General features: G+C 39.9%; 1 protein-coding gene across 1 annotated transcript in view; it reads left to right on the top strand.

The window, feature by feature from the left end:
• Window positions 1-17,686, top strand: part of HECW1 (HECT, C2 and WW domain containing E3 ubiquitin protein ligase 1) — a 249,871-nt gene that overhangs the window by 22,941 nt on the left and 209,244 nt on the right. Inside the window, exon 3 of the mRNA XM_060108182.1 lies at window positions 13,072-13,166. Coding sequence (XP_059964165.1) covers window positions 13,072-13,166 — 95 coding nt within the window. The remainder of the gene's footprint in view (window positions 1-13,071; window positions 13,167-17,686) is intronic.

Below are 17,686 nucleotides of genomic sequence, written 5' to 3' on the forward strand. Positions count from 1 at the left end.
CTTTCCAAGCAAAACCAGTCTGCAGCAGCACCTGGTCCGTATTTATGCCCACATTGCTATGGCCAGCTGTTACTGGAGGGAAGAGGGCAGACAAAACGCAGAAAGGAAAAAGGAGCCAATTGTCTTTAACCTTCACCAGAATGAATGCCAGTTTCTCCCAGGTTGCTCAAGGCCAATGAGCTGAAAATCCAAATCAGAGAACTCGTCTAATAAGTGGGGAATTGTGTCTTATGCTTCCATCTCCTTGGGAAAAAATAGAGTTATAAATACTGCGCCCTCTACCAGAGAATGACATATAGAAAACACTCCTACTTTTATACAAAATCTATAAATTTGAGCCCATAGACTTAAGGCCTTTTCAGGGGACTCCTATTCCTTATATTTAAAACCTGTTAGTCTCTTTCTCACTCCATGAATAGTTACCCTTTGAAAAATAGAGATTTATTTTACAGTGTGAGTTTTCTGTAACAGAGAACACAAATTTCTAGTGAAAACTAAACCTTTAAGGCCTGGCTGAGCCTTTAACAAAGGAAAAGATAAGTAGTAAAAGAATATGAAATATTTTTCAGAGGGGGAAGAGTGGATTATGTCAAACTTAAAAAAAATAATAATAATAGAAGGGAAACAGTAAAAAGAGTATGGGAACATGGAAAAGAAATAATAGTTAAAATAACCTACGATTAGACTTCATCCTTTTCACTAGCCTAATCATCGGCAGTTCCCAAATTGGAGAAAATTACAGGCAAACTCAATGTTAAGAAACATCAAGACCAGTTAAATGGAAGTCCTGGGTACTTGACACAGATGAAATGACCACAGTGACCTTACAACAGTACAAAGCAAATGTTTACAAGGGTTGGACTCTCCCGCTCTCCGGGATGGAGATGGGCAAGACTTCCTTCCGTCTCCATCTTTCGGCTCCAGCTCAGCTCGCGGCTGGACCTCCGGTGGGGTTTCCGGCTGCGCAGCCCCTGCAGCGCCCTCTGTCGGTAGGTCCCCGGAGGCCAAGCGAAGAGCAGCAGGAAGAGCATCCTCAGCGTGCTGCTGACACTGGCTGAGGCTGGACAACAGGCAGGAACATGGAACTCAGCAAAGGGATCAGGAAAGGTGTCCTGAGAGCCCTCGTACGAAACACGGGAGGATGATACGAAGCTTATAGGACGCTCCAAGTTGTCAGTGGGCACCAGGCTAAACTGAGTGCATGATGGGAATAATTTCATAAAGCCTTGTTCTTGTACCTAGAGGAAGGGTAGAAGAGAGTAAGTGGTAGAGTCAGTTCCATACAAGCAAGAGCCTGAATTCGGTGTGCAGAGGGTCGTCTATCACCTCTTCCACCTCCACACACCTTCCTCCAGGACGGTTCTTGGTCATCTGGTATAGACACATCGCTGAGCCTACCCAGAAAAAGATGCTGAAATTTCCAGTTCAGCTGAGTGGCCTACACATTCTAGACAGAAAGGGAGCCCCTGCCAGCTGAACAAAGGCAGCACCGTTAACTTGCGTTGATAGTTCCCGGGTTTTACAGGATGGCATCTGTGCCTCCTTCATCACTTTCTTCTCTAACTGCCCTGACACTAACCTGCCCAGTCAAAGCATCTCATGTCTGCAGACCCTTCCCGGTTGACCTCCACAAATCAGCCAAATATTCAAGATCAGTGTCTCCACTCAGACATGGTTTTTTTCCCAAGAGGCAACAATTCCAGTAAACTCCAAACCTTCAAATGTTTTTTTTTTTTTTCATGAAACCCACACCAATGGAGTGCAGTGTTCCTTTTTCAGAAAAGGAACTTGCTTGTTGTAAAGGCTGCTTTTTTGGTGTCAGAGATCCCTTAGAGGGACCCAGCATCCAGTTAGTGTATCCCAGGTCAGAATTGTTGACCTGAAACAAATAGACTGCCAGATATTTCTGCAGCAAAGATCATTTATTCAGGATCAGCAGAGAATTGCACCCACAGTTCAGGGTCTGCAACCACAGTGAGCCACTTGCAAGTCCCCCTACAGCAAGGGCAGGAGAACACTTTTATAGAGAGGATAAGGAAGTCAGAAGGGCTGTAGTAAACAAAGAGTCCATGGCTTTTCATTGCCTGAGTCCTTGCCAGGAAAGAAGAGGAGGCTTTCTTCTTCCTGTTGGGCTCTGCTATCACCACAGGGCAAGACAGCTCCCCTTTCTGGTTTCCTAACTCTATTTAATGTAGATTTCTGTTTATTAATTTTTTATAGAATCAACTGCAGCTGAGAAAAGCAGCAGCCAATCCGATATGCAGCATGCCAGATGGCCTAGCATTTTTATATGTGCTTTGAGTTACCAAGTTCTACGTGCCAGGAAGCCAAAATGGTGGGTGGGTGGGTGCTCTCGGGGCCCAGAACTACAGGTTTGAGTGTTCCCAGGCTGCAAAATTCTCCCCATAGAAAACTATGGTCAATCAGCCCCATCTTCAGCTGACCACATTAGTCCCAACTGAGCATCAAATTGTGAGAAACTTTAACAATGTCTCCTAGATTCCAAGGGACAACTGGGCAGGGAGAAAAGAGAGGCACCCTGAGAGGAAAGGGGGAATCCAGGTAAGAGCAGTTTTTTCCCACTAGGATGGACTCCTATACTTCTTGCCAAGGAAGCCTACCCTTGAGGATTTCATCTTGTCATGCAGCCCATTCACGAGATTAAAGCATGGTTGCCTGATACATAACTCCAGGAGAGCCATTTCTGTAGACTTCTGTGTGAATGGTGCCCTTGGAGTTGGTAACACATCAGCCCTGTTAATAAGGTCACAGGAATGTCTGGTGACCACATATCAGAAATTATACCCTGCCTCGTACTACCATTCCTAAGAGCTGTGTGTGGCCAAGGATAGACCTGGTTAGCCCAAAGGGTTACTGGAATCCTCCCAGCCTCCTGAACAGCCATGAGTTTGAGCTCTGCCCTTCTTTACCATGAAATTGTGTTGCATCTCATGCTCCAATATCATGAAACCTGTTCATCAGTTACATCTTCTAAAATAGCCACCTGACATTCATTTGTGGCTCTCACTTCCATCCAGTTTTAAAAGGTGATATTCAAAATCCTCTCCCTGACTATAAAGGGTTCATTTAAAAGTCATGCTGAGATTGCATCCCCCCTCCACCCCACACTCTCAAAAACCCTACTCTTCATACCTCAGACCGACCCCCCAGTATATCCTCACACTTCTTGGCACCCAATCTGGAAAAGGTTGGCTAATACCTAACAAAAGTATGTACTTCCCAGAAACACCTCTGGAACACCCACTAGCAAGTCAAGAGCTGACTCAAGACATAAGTAATCAGCACAGGATATGGGGAAGGGTCTCCGTATGGCCCTCTGCCTTCATGCTAGGAGCCATACTTCCTACCTTCTGGAGCTCTTCAGTATGGTAGTCTGTCAGTCTACAGCCTTCTGGTTTGTGTCCTATCTCAGTTCCAGGCAACTCAGTCCTCCACCGTCTGACAAGCCATGACCCTCCCCTCCACTTGGACTGAAATGCAGAGACCCACCCCAGTAAGCCAGGATTTGGGACAAAAATATATGACAGAGAAGGCACTTGACTTTGCGGCCTGTATTTGGCCTTGGAGGATATGTTGGGAAACCCTACCTCAGCCTAAATGCCCCAGGGCAGCTCCGAGACAGCTCAGCCCACTCCATCAGGAGGGAGGACTGCTAAGAGTGCCAGCAGCTGTGCAATACTCCTGTTTCATTTCACATACACGTTAATCCTCTATGCTTCACTGGGCAGGGATTTTAAATTTTATTAGTCTTTTCAACGAACCAACTTTTGGTTTTCTTGATCTTCTATATATATTTGTTTTCTGTTTAATTACTTTCTGCTCTTACTTTTATTTTTTATTATTTCCTTCCTTCTACTTCCCTTGGGCTTAATTTGTTGTCCTTTTTCTAACTTCTTGAGATGGATTCTTAGCTCATTTTTTTCTCCTCTGTGTATGCATGTAAGGCCGTAAGTTTTCCCCTTAGCAGTTTGTTTGTTTGGTTTTGCTTTGTTTTGGTAAAATCCTAAGTGAAGCACAAAACACACATAGAAAAGGGCATAAATTTAAATGCAGAGTTTAGGGATTTTCAGAAAGTGAACACATCCATGTACACAACACCCAAATCAAGAAGCAGAGCCTAATTCACACATCAACCTGTTCTGTTTGCCTCCTTCCTTCTCTCTGGGATCATTTTCCTCCTAACAGAAAGAGCTCGCTTTTAGTATTGCTTTTAGTGAAAACTTACTGGTGATAAATCCTCTCCGTTTTTCTTTGTCTGAAAACCTCACTATTTCACTTTCACTTCTGAGCGATGATTTCACGAGATACAGAGAATTCTAGGTTAGCTGTTCTTTTCTTCAGCACTTAGGAATGTCATTTCTCTGTCTTCTGAAAAATCAAGTTTAGTGTTTTTGTCTTTCCTTTGAAGATAATGTAGGTTTGGGTTTTTTGTTTTTTGTTTGTTTGTTTGTTTGTTTTTTGCTCTGATGCTTTGAAGACTTTTCCCTTAGCCTTTGGATTTCAGGAGTTTAACTACGACATGCTTACAAGGGATTCTTGTTTTTATCCAGGCTTGAAAATAAGTTATTGTCTCCTCAAAAGTTGTCTTTGCCCCACTCATTCCACTGTGTCCCTTATTCTCTCCTCTGTCCTTTCCATCCTCTTTTCTCTCTCTTTCTTCAATCTGGATATTTTCAATCAACCTATGCTCCACTTTACTAACCCTCTTTCTGCTGTATCTGATCTGCAGCTAACCCCATGTATGGAGTTCTTAACTTCAACTCTTCGGTTTTTCAATAATTAAATCCCCATTTGATCCTTTTCTGTTGGTTCTAATTTTCTGGCAAAGTCTGCACTTCATTTTCTGCATGTATAAATCATAGTTTCATTGAGGTCTTTGTCTAATGACTTCAATATCAGGATCCTAGTTCCATTTTCTTTCTTGCTTTTGGTCATTTGCTTCTGTCTCTTATCATACTTGGTAATTTTCAGTTGCCGTAAACTGGGTGTGGAATATTGTAGATACTTTGGCGATGGCATCTTCCCTCAGAAGATTTTGCTCTTCCCTCAGTGAGGTTGTTGGGGTGCTGGTGGCCTTGACCCCATAAGAGGATGAGCTTAGTGGAGTGCAGTCCAGTCTTGGTAAGCCTCAGTCTCCCTTTAGCTCACCCTCTTCCTAGAGATCCCTCTCCAGGTCTTTCATGGAGAGCCGAGGGTTTTCACCTGGGACCCTTCCCTGACTCTCCTTGCCAGGTCTCCTCAGTACCAAGAGACAAAGATTTCGGCTCACTTTTCAGATGTTTTCATGATGCAGGATTCAGCAAATGTCTGAGGGGAAACCAGCTGGCTACTTGAGGTCTCAGGTCCTTCACTCTGGCCCCAGAGGGCCACAGCAGCTCTGCCAGTTTCCCTGCCACCAGGGCAAAGGGACTGCAGGTAATCAGCTCATCTCACCAGTACTCCCTCGACTAGAATTTGTGGTCCTTGTTGCTTCCATTATTCTGCAGTGCTTTAAATATTTTGTTTTAAAAAAAGCTTATCTAGTTGGCAGCAGAAGCATTAATCTGCTACAATTACTCTATCCTAGCAGGAAGAGGAAGGCTCTAATTGCCTTTTAGCAAACACTCCATATGTGGTGATCCCAGAGAACAGAAACACTGTCTAGGGGGTGATAATAACCAGCACTGAAATAGAAAACAAAAAGCATTTATTGGATTGTTTTTGAGTTTGGATTTGGCCTTGTAACACCCGAAATAAGTACTTCCCATAAAGTAAAGTTCTAGTATCATTTCACATAATGATTCATTTTCATCAATCTCCCACGTTTGCTGTGGTACCATATTTGAAGCATTAACATAGGATTTATGCTGCTGTTCTAAATAGGAAATTAGTCAAATAATATACAATTCTTGATATTAAAAAGATATACCAGTTAACAGAATTGAAAAAAGTTACAATTAACCATTTTTCATTCAAATAATCATAAGTTAACTATTAGACAAACGTGACTTTATCACATGGCAATTTTTATGTTAGGCAAATGTGGAATACCTAAAGATGCAAATATCTTCTCTGCTCATTCAAAATTTATGACTTTATTTTCTTCACTTATTTTCCAATTTTGTACAAAGTGAATGTAATTAGTCCGTAATACAGCTTTCTATATCATTTCTGGAAGTGCAAATCCAAGTAAGATTATATCTTTACCAAATTACAAAATTTTGACAAATCAATATGATATGCTTTAATAATGTGACTTTTTTCTGTTAGAGTCATATATTACTTTAATGAGAATTTTACTACAAAAGATATCATCTGAGAACCAAATAGAAACACCATGACTTTCAGGGCTGTTTATAAGAGAGCAAAGTTTTTTTGGTAAAACTTAATATGGCTTATACACTTATATAATGCTCTTCTTTTGAATGAGGTATTGGATTCAAGTTGCTGAGATTAAATGTAACAGAACAAACGTGTGTAAAAGGTGACTGCTTCATTTTGGGTTTGGTCTAAAACCAGGACCCCCTGCGTGAGGCACTTTAAAACTCTACCTTAATGAGATCCAGCAGGCAATATCAACTTTAAATTAAAATACCTTTCCAATGTTATATCTTTACATATGTAGTAGAATCTGCAATGTTATATGCCTTGTCAATGCACTGACAAGTGCATTCCATTTGTTAAGAAGCCCTTCACCCTTCCTTTTGTCTTGATCAAAAGTCACAGCCTTTCTCTAAGCTGCTTATTTCTTAAAACCCATTTAATTCATATTTTTAAATAAAAAACCAAGTACAAACGAACATACTGCCATGTAGGATAGACTGGGAGGACCTCAGGTTTTATACCATTAATGTTGATTATTTCTTTGAAAGAACTGCTCTTGCTGTTTCCTCTTACTGAAGCTAAATGTTCTTCAGACTCAAAATTTAATTTATATCTTATTATTGCTTTGCTTCTTGATCTTTTTGATCATTTGAAGATATTGTACTTTCCACTACTCCTTCTAGATTACTACTGAAACTGTTTCTTTCACAGTGATGATAGCTTCTTGAGTTAAAATTGGGTTTCCTGGATTTTGAGGATGTGGTTTACATTTGTCTCATGTCTATTTTGCAAATGAAATATTCATAGACTTAAGTTCATTGTTCTTGCTAAAGAATGTTACTTACATAGATAATGTGGTTCCTTTTACACAAATAAGTGATTCACAATGAAAGACATTTTGCTAATGCACTGATCCATATGTCTGTCTAGTTCATCAATTCTGATCACACTTCCGTTCATGAGATTTGGGCATTTCTGCACTGTAGACATTGTAACATATGGATAGTTAAAAACTTGCTATGAAGTTCAGATATTCGTGGTGCTTCAACCTGTGCAATGTCTGGATAGCAACAGGAGTAAGCACCTTATTCTTAACGAATACTTTTACCAGTTGCAGAATTCTCTAGTGACAGTTATTTTCTTTCGGCACTTTGAAGCTGTCATTCCTTTCCCTTCCATTGTTTCTGTTTATGTTGAGAAGTCGTCTGTCAGTCTAACTGTTGCTCCTGTGAAGGTAACCTAGCTCTTTTCTTCATTGGCTGATGAAGTGATCATTTTTCTTCTTTTTTGAACTTTTACAGTGATGTCTGGATGCTGTGTTCTTTCCGGACTCATAGGGCTTTTTGTATCTACAGCTTGATGTCTTTCATAACTTTTGGAGAATTTTTAATTTTAGCACCACTATCTCTCTCTTCTCCTTTTGGATTACAGTTTACAGGTATTTTAGACCACCCCCTAGTATCACATATGTTTATTATTTCTCTTCAATATTTTATATCCTTTTTCTCTGCATACCTTATTCTGGATTTCTTTTTCTGACCTATGTTCCAGTTTCCTAAGTTTTCTCCTGTATTTTGTTAAATCTGCTTTAAACCCATCCATAGAGTACACTATTTCAAAATTGTAGTTTTATAGATCCAGAATTTTCTGTTTGGTTCTTTTTTAGAGTCTTCATTATTTGCTGATATTTTCAATCTTATATTTTATTTCTTTGAATGCTTTAAGTATATGATCATTAAAGCTTGTGTCTGATAACTCCAATATCTGAAAACCCTATAAGTCTATTTATAGTGCTGGTCTTTCTATTGGTATTTTTACCGGTAGAAAAATACTCTGCATGTGCCTGATCAATTTTAGTTGAAAACTGGACACTGTAAATGAAAACTTATGGAGATAATTTGAGGCTTAGAATGGGTTATTTTCCTGCTGAGAGGATTTGCATTTCCTTCTGGGCTATACCTAGCAATCCAGAATAACCTCAATTGAATTTCAAGACTTAAAATGATTTGAAGGGCCAGGGTTGGTGTATTTCTCTGGTATCTGTTCTGCTGTTCAGGGCTCCAACTTGAATCATGAAGGACTCATCCAAGTCCTCTTTGGCAGGCTCTGAACTCTTTAAGTTTTTATCCCCTTAGCCCTGCAATCTGTCAAAAATTCTTTTCACCTTCCCAGCCTCTCAGTGCATTTTTCTGGAATCAACACAGGCCCCCCACCAAGGGAAACAGCAGAAGTTTTCTTCTTCTGGACCTTGTCTTCAATATTTTCCATTGTCTTTCTAGGTCTCTGATGTCCTCAGGCTAGGATGTCCAGTTTTAGGAGGAAACAATTACTGATTCCTAATAAAATTTGAATTTGAGATAAACAGTGAACACCTTTTTTAGTTTTTTGTCCATTGTAATAATTGGGACAGACTTATACTGAAAACTTATTCCCTGTTTATCTGAAACTCAAATTTAAGTGGGTGTCCTGTATTTTATCCAGCAATCCTACTTCAGGCAGATTTATTTCCATATTTTTCCAGCTTGTCTAGATGTTCTCTGAATTACCTAGTACATCATCACTCGAAGTGGGAGTTCACTTGTGCTAGCTGGTCAACAATCTAGCATTATTAAAAAAAAAAATTTTAGAGACAAATTACCCAATGAAAAGTTAATATGTTTGCTTAAATCCTAGCTACCATGAACTACATGTGTGACCTTGTATAAGTGGCCTTATATTTTGGCCTCATTTTCCTTAGATATAAAATAGGAATGATAGATGACATTTATTGAGGCCTTGTTATATGCCAAGTATTGTGCTAAGCACTTTTTTAAAAGGTTAATAATAATTACCTGTACTTCACAGGGATTTTATGAGGGCCAAATTAGAAAATAGTATGAATGGTCTGGTGCATACTAAGAGCTAATTAACTGTTAAGACCAATTTGTTATAATTTTTAAACTAAATCGAATATTATACTTATACCAGGGCTACTACCATCATTACATACTGATGTCTCAAGTGCTACAACAGGCCTACTAATCCCTAAGAAATGGAGAGGAAGAAAAACAATAGTTTTCTTGTTTCTTTAAGTGATACTATAAGTAAAGTGAAACAGTCTATACTTTTTGAATACATGCCCACCCAATAAAAATTATAGTTGTAAACACACAGATTTGTAGAGGTAGAAACTTCAGTATTATTCCACTTTGTGAATGAGCTGGTCACTCGTGCCCAAATCTGAAAACAAATCATGTGCCAGACAAAAGTAACCAAAATGTCATAAGGAGATTTATTTCAGGTCCACCATTAATCCACGAGATTTTAAGATGTCAACCTCTTCCTCTGGAAGGGCAAGGACTACACCCATTGGTGAGTGGAGCATGGGCTGGATTTCAACTCCCTACTCACCCTTTGGTTGGACAACTTTTGTAGGACGTACCTGAACAACTATACAAGACAGTTCTGTTGATCGTAAATGAATATACAATGAGGAAGGGCAACTCTTATGTGTTGACTACTTCATGCATACTAGGCTTCACACATTATTCCACTTGCTGTGTACAACAGCCATACATGAAACAATACATACAAAGCTGGCAATGGTATCACCATTCTACATTAAATCTAAGGCTCAGAGAATCTATATATCTTACTCTGTTAATAACGGGTAAGTCAAGAACTGGACTTACATCTATTTGTTCCCACATTCCTACTCTTTCCTTAGATCACTGTGCCTTCTTAAACTTCTGTTACTACATACATAATGACTCAAATAAACAATAAAAACTATTATAACAGAGATGCCTTGTGTTCAGACTTTGAGGGGATTTTTGAATTATTATTATTTTAACTAGAAAAGCAGAGGAAGATAGAAATACCTACCATCGGTCCCATTAGATGAAGTATCTGAAATAATAAGCAACAATCCTCTAATATTTCTTGGCCTTTGAACCTTGATACTTTTCTCAGCGGCAGCAGTAATAGCGAAAATGTAGCAATGTCTTTATCTATGCTTGAATCTATTCCAAAAGTCATGTAATATTAGGCCATAGGAAATTCTTTATGAAGAATTAGGACCCACCAGGACACTGTACCTGCTCCTGCATTAACAGTAAGGCAGTGGAGTCAATCAAATGAAACCAATAGTTCATTAGTCATTTTTTAACAGGCATTTATAGGGAATCCCTACACTACATGACACTGGAAATATAAAGATAAATACCACCTAGTCTCCTTCTTCTGCAAAAACTCAGTGTGGGGCTAATCAAACAGATGAGTTGAGTGTAACTGTCACCAAAGTAGCATGGAGTTTTGCGAGATGAAGTAATCTTAATCCATACAACAAATCACTTGTATATTATATTTTTGCATGTGTTTTAACATTTGTGGGTGACTTCCCTTCAGAGCCCATCCCTAAATAAGAGATTTTAAATAATTTAATATCTCTTTCAAGTGTGAATAGGAAATCATTTTAAATTACAGGAGATATTTAGATTAAATAAAAGGAAGATCCGTTAATAATCAAGTTGCTAAATACTGGAACAGACTCTTAAAAAGCTTAAGAAAAAAATACAACCTTTGCCAGTGATTTTTCAGAAAGAGATTACAATACTTTGAAGATTTCCATGCATTCTTGACTCTAAACATGAACTGACCTGCTCACCTAGCAAAAGGATTCAATACAAGACTGTATATAATTTCCCTGACCTTTTTTACTCCAAGGCACTGGAATAATTTTCTTTGACAGGAAAGCTAGTACTGCCTTTCCAGGATACCTGTTATATATAATTTCCTTCTGTGCAACTAAATTTGAGGTGAGGTCATTCGGCCCCTCCATGCCGATCTCGCTGGCACCTACAGGCAGAGTAACTCATATTCTGAACTGCACTGACTCGGTGTGGTTAGCTGGCCATATGGCTCACTGCTCATGGTCCCTCCATGATCCCTAACCTACAAGTACCTGCCTCTCAGGCTGAGACACTAGTAGATCTAGGTCTGTAGACCTAATGTGGGGTGCCTTGGAGAATATGGAACTAAGTTATAAGATTGTCCACCAAGAGCTTAAAAGGCAACCACAGATAGGCAAAATCACTGCAGGGAAAGAATGAAGGGAGGAAACAAAAAGTATTGATATATGTAAAGTAAGAATATGTCCACTAAAAGGTAAACACCCAGGTATCATCCAGGCAGTGGGAAGTCTTAACAACTACAATTCAATAGATTAAAAAAAAAACTAAATACAAATGTCTAATTAAAATCTGATAAACAATGTTTAATCTCACTAGTAAATAAATGATATAAAAATGAGATGCCATCTTAAGAGTATATTTAATTGATAATGTTCAATGTTATCAAGGATTCAAGAGATGATCAGAGTTACATTTTCTGGTGGATGTATACAGCGCTTTTTGGAAAGCAGTTTGGCCACAGGAAGGGAGAATCCTTAAAATAGTCCTATCTTCTAAGGAAGAATATTGCAATTCTCATATCATTGATATGATATATAGAAAGAAACCTTTCCACATTAGCTAGGTTTAGGTTCAACTACATATAATAGAAAATCCAAAATAACAACAGCAAACAACATAACTGTGATCTATGAGGGAGGCTACAAAATGTAGTTCTTTATCTGGGCATTACCACCCAAAAGAAAATTGAGATTCAGTCATTAAGGAGGAAAGGGAGAATGAGTTTTGATAGAGAAGTAGCAATTTTTGCTCCATTATCCTAGACAGCAAACTTGAACTTAAAAATAATTTTCAAAAAGGCATTAATTTTAAGGGAAAATCCCAAATTTCCAAGATCAGGGAAGTATTTCCAAGTTACAAATTGATTCAATGATTCCATAGAACAAGCAATGTTATCTACAAAGTTTGGAATTAGTAGTTGAACATGCTTATTTAATAATGTTAATTTCAAAAAAAGATTAAAATTCATTATTAAAGTTCATACACTCACGTATGCAAAAAAAATACCCATAGAAGATTTTTTATACTCTTCTGCATTGTCCATATTTTCCATAATGAACATTAAAATGCTTGCTAAGAAAATTGTAGACATTAGTTTTAAAAACATTATAATTGGAGACAAATCCCCATATTTGAGAACCAGGACCTCTAACTGGAGATTCCTCATGTTGTTTCAAACAAAATTAATGTAAGGGACTAAGACAAAGCCTGGTAAATTTTTCAAATTTAAAGAAGAACATACTATAAACAGTAAATTTGGAAAAGCAGGTCACCTTTCAATGAACCAAACTCAGGTTGGCCACAGATTCTTTTCTGTACAAAATGCCAAAATGTTATGGAGTTTCAGCATTATTGTCTAGCCATCATCATCAGAAAATATGCCTCTCATCCAAGTATTTCCGTAACTTCTGAGTCTTCCTTCAGATCACCAAGATGCTAATCACAGTGAATTCAATAACAGAAAATTACAGAAGAAACAGATTGGTACCACCTGAAATCTTAGAACTGAGAGTTTAAAAGCAATAACTTCTAATGGGATAGGATGGATGCTGAGAAGTCTAAATGATGGATTTAACTTGGGTACAAAATGCTAAAACCAAAACAATTTTGGATGATGGATTTTCAGAAAGAAGTTGGACCTGTTCATGAAGCCACAAGTGAAGTGGGGTTATCAGGTGTGGCTGCCTGGCTCATGGGAGGAATTGGGTAGAAGTTCCTGGGGGAGTCCTCTCTGGCCATGGCTTCTCTTCCTGGGTTATACCCTACTTCTCAGTACCATTTTATTTTTGTCTTTCAGCTGAAACTAAGATCTGCTTCAAATACTACCATGGAGTGAGTGGAGCCTTGCGAGCCACCACCCCCAGTGTCACCGTCAAAAACTCAGCAGCTCCTGTAAGTCCTGTGTCCTCCTCTTTGGTCAGAACTAACTCTGGTGCTTCTTTACTTTCCTGTTCTGTTCGTATGTTTTAGTGTGTGTGAGCGTTGGGCGTAGAGGTGTGCACACACATATGGAGATACATTGATAGATTATAAATAGGTAGACAGACAGACAGATAGAAACGCATCTCAAAATCCTGAAGAGGAATGAGATCCGAAGTAAACTTATTAGAAGGCACGCATACCAGTTTTTGTTAGAGAAACGTCAGGCTTCAATAGATAGCCAGATATTTCTAATAGACTCATGTGTAATAGCAGTGAATGATAAGTCTCTCTTTGGAACACATTTTTTTTAATTCCTTTGTGTTAAATATTTGATTTTCTGTATGTTTCAAATTTTTTAGGCTTTTAAGTAAGTTTCTGGAATACAATTTATGATTTTAGACTGATTTTAGTCATAGAATTATAAAATGACAGGCCTAGAAAAGACTAGAATCTCTGATCCTTTTTTTTCTTTATATAAATGAGGAAAGTGTGCCCAAGGAACTCAAGTAATGTACCTAGGGTCACACAGTTAGCTAGCTATAGATCAGGGATTTAAATCACACCTTCTGTTCCCTACTTTGTGGCTCTGCTTAGTTCTATGGTGATAAATGCCATCTCTTCCTCAATCACAGTCTAGTTTTTACCTCTGTTGTGCTTCTTACCTTAGTTCTCAATACATTAGATGAGGCTAGCTGAAATCTCCTTACAAATGGCATTCCTTTTCCTTTCACGTAACTTAAAAATGACTGACTTGGGGAGGCTGAACAAAAACCACTGAAGACTTAGTCACGCTAGTGTAAGTAAAAAAGATTTGGGTCTTTCTCCTATGTAAAAGAGAGAGAGAGAGAGAAAAGAAAGAAAGAGAAATTCAAATGAAATATGAATGATTCAGAAAGAACTTCGGCTCTAAAAGATACTATTTGCTGTTTCACAAGTCATTTCTTCCATGTGCTGAGGAGGATTGCATTGAGTCCTTGGTGGGAGCAGTAAGACAAACAGGCTTGAGGACCAGGAGCCCATCTGCTTCCATTCTGACAGATGGAGCAGAAGTGGACACCGAGCTGGGGCAGGAGGAGGGTGGGAGTGGACAGGGCTTCCCGTGAGGGGACACACAGCGGGAGGGGCAGGGAGAAGAGAGGGAGGGACCAGCCACACTTTTCCCTGGCCCCGCCATTTCTCCCTACGCTCTCCCTGCAAACTGGAACGTGATGTCTGTCATTTTTACTGGGTGGGTCAGGACTCTGAGTGTGAGAATCTGAGGCAGTAACCCCAGAGTGCCGGACCCCCATTTCCAGACCCATTTGTAAGGCCCATCTTCCAAAGAGCGTACACAGAAAAGCTGAAGCATGTTGCCAGTTGTTCAGGCAGGAGCGAGGGCTAAATGGAGGCAGTGAAGCTGGGTCTGAATCGAGCCAGAGGCAAGGTGGATTGAGGTGGACAAAGCAGGAATGCACTGAACACACAACAGAGAAGGAAGAGGCTGGAAGTGGAGTCTAGCTGGTTCAGACGCAGGCTTGGCCAGCTTTCCCCTGGCAGGCTTGGCCGGGGCAGACAGTAATCTTCCCACTGCTTCGTCGGTGATGAGTCCTGTGGCAGAAGAGAGCATGCATTTTCCTGCAAGAGAGTATTTTAATGTGCCTTTGGGTTCTGTAATAGTTAAACTCTTGGTGGCCCTTATTGCTTTGTACCATGGTGTACTTTTCAAAGGCATTTTACTTGCATTATTCTAGTGGATTCACAGCACAGCTGTGAGACAGGCAGGAAGCATTTCTTGGTTAAGTGACCATTGGCTATATGCTAGCGGAGCTTAATTAAATCTAGCCTTTGCTTTCTGCAACTCAGTTCAGTGACTGATATAATCTAGCAGACTTCCAGGTTGAATAAGCCTTCGCAGTTTGGTCTGGGACTTAAGCTCACTGTTTCTAAGAGGAAATTGCTGTTCACGTTTTCCAAAATCAACTTGTCAATAAACTTTGAGTATCCATTTTTAAATTGAGGATGGTTGGTGCTGCACTAATCTCTTATGAAGAGTTGTTTCTCTATGGCCACTATATCATGTCCCAAAAGTCATTGTGTTAGTTTGTGGCACTATGCTAAAACCGTAATTCTTTGAAAAGGAAGGAAAAGATTCCAATTTTCCTTTAGTATAACAAGCACTTCAATGCTTTGAGCAGAACAGGGTCTCAATATGTGTGTTTCTTTTCTCATTTCCCTTTATCTTTCGCCTTTGTTCTACTGACATCTGTTGAGGTCCCTGTGATAAAAAGAGGTTGTCATTTATCTTTCAGCGACTCTCATTTAGTTATTAGTCTTAATTGTATATCAGACACTGTGATGAGTAAGGGTCATAGAGATCCACGTCATATAAGCTGTGTCATAGAGAAGGCATAGTTATTCTGTTATAAATGATAATACTATCTGAAATGTCCAGTACTGGAGTATGAAAACCCACTGTGCTGTGTGCAGAGGAATCAGTGAGTTGATGCCTGCAACCCCTGGGAAGGCTTTCAGAGGAGGTGGTATGCAGGCTGAGTCAGGCAGCATGAATAAAAGCACTTTGCCAGGTTTGGAAGGGAAGGAAGGCCCAGGCTGGACAGCATGTGCAAGATCACAGGGGTATGAAATGTCACAGGCCTGGTGGGGAACAGACCTAATTGTGTCAGGTCTAAAGAACATATCACTTACTTCATTTTCTCCATATATCACCCTGCATTTTGTTTTTCATGGATTTTGTATCTTACTGGGAGCACTTAGCATATGCTTTATATTTTTCTTCTATTTTCTGTAGAAAATCATTTTCAAAAGTAAGCTCTTCCTCTCAATATTTTTGTCCAGGCTCTCTTCCCTTTGTGCTTCACAGTCTCTGAATAAGCCTCTGATAGTTTTTTCCCCCTCTCCATTTATACATCAAGGGACAGAAATGTATGCATAAATAGTCCTCAGCTCAGTGCACTCTCCACTGTGAGCCTTCAAGCTTCTCCCTCCAGGTCTGTGTCTCGACAGGAGGTTCTTATATCCGCCCTTCCCTCTGTGAGACCATCACACATCCTCTGATAGGTGGGTATCTTCTGGACGGGCTGAGGGCGCTCCCTCTGCCTGCTGGGTTCTCCCATAGTGCGGAGACTCAGATGCATCCGTAGCTGTTCTCGGTATAAGTTCAAAGTCCTGAGCCTCGTTTCCAAGACTTGCTCTGAGGAGCAATCACTTGGCACTGCAGTGGCCACCACGTTTCCCTTGCCCCCAGCAGTGCTGAGACCTGGGGACTAGACCTCTGGACACAGAAAATAGGTGGCTGTTGGAGCGATGACACCTGCAAGCCCAGGGGGCGGTGCCCAAGGAGCGGGGGAGAGACCACTAGAGTGTGGGGGCAGGCAGAGGATAGAATGTTCCTACCTTCTTTGGGGCCAAGTGTTGAGGGTCCCCCAGATTGAGAGGCCAGACCAGGTGTAGCCCAAGAATGTATTTCTTACTCTGTCTTCATCAATGTTAAAAATTGTGGAAATCCCTTCAGGGTTTCATTATTCTGGATGGTTCTTGTCCTTATTTCACATTGCTATTGTCTATCTATTTACATAGTCTGTACTTCTAGAAATTGGAAGTGAATGTTTCAAGTTTTTCTTCTTCTTCCACCATTTTAATCCAGTGTCTCTGAAACTAAGCTTTTGATAATAATTGAACAGCATAAAGTTCAAAGTAAAGTTCTATGCCAAAACTTGAAATATCTTTCTGTGAGTTCATGTTCACAGATTCATTTGCTTTGTCAGACCCCTAAGCAAAGGTAGAGTTGATATTCTCAAAAAAAAAAAAAAAAAAAAAAAAAAAAAAAAGCAACTCAATAGGACATTTCCTTGGGAATGTAGGTTAAATTCATACTCTAAGGTTTTCCTCCACAAATAGTCTGGGTCTCCTGCGACAGACAAATAGGTGATTAATAACCCCCAAACTCTAAGTCATTAAGGTTGGTAATAGTAATATTTGTCTTGAGAGTTTTAAAAGCAGATCTTTCAAAACGTATTTTAGGGCCTCCCTGGTGGCGCAAGTGGTTGAGAGTCCGCCTGCCGATGCAGGGGATACGGGTTCGTGCCCCGGTCTGGGAGGATCCCATATGCCGCGGAGCGGCTGGGCCCGTGAGCCATGGCCGCTGAGCCTGCGCGTCCGGAGCCTGCGCGTCCGGAGCCTGTGCTCCGCAACGGGGGAGGCCACAACAGTGAGAGGCCCGCATACCACAAAAAAAAAAAAAAAAAAAAAAAAACGTATTTTAAAGCATAATAAAGCAGCTGTGGAACAGCTAACTTAAAGTTATGAAACCAGCTGGAAAATACTCCAACAAAATTAGTTGCAAAATTAATTCACAGGTGACTGATGTGACCAGCCATCTAGAATTGTTAGAACATAAGCCAGTGAATTTGGAAGGCACCTGGGTTTTGTAATAAATGATCTTGTTCCCTTGTATTTGGCAAAGATTAAGTGGCAAGACCTGTTGCCAATGG

Source organism: Mesoplodon densirostris, chromosome 9, assembly GCF_025265405.1.
Source record: "Mesoplodon densirostris isolate mMesDen1 chromosome 9, mMesDen1 primary haplotype, whole genome shotgun sequence".
NCBI lineage: Eukaryota > Metazoa > Chordata > Mammalia > Artiodactyla > Ziphiidae > Mesoplodon > Mesoplodon densirostris.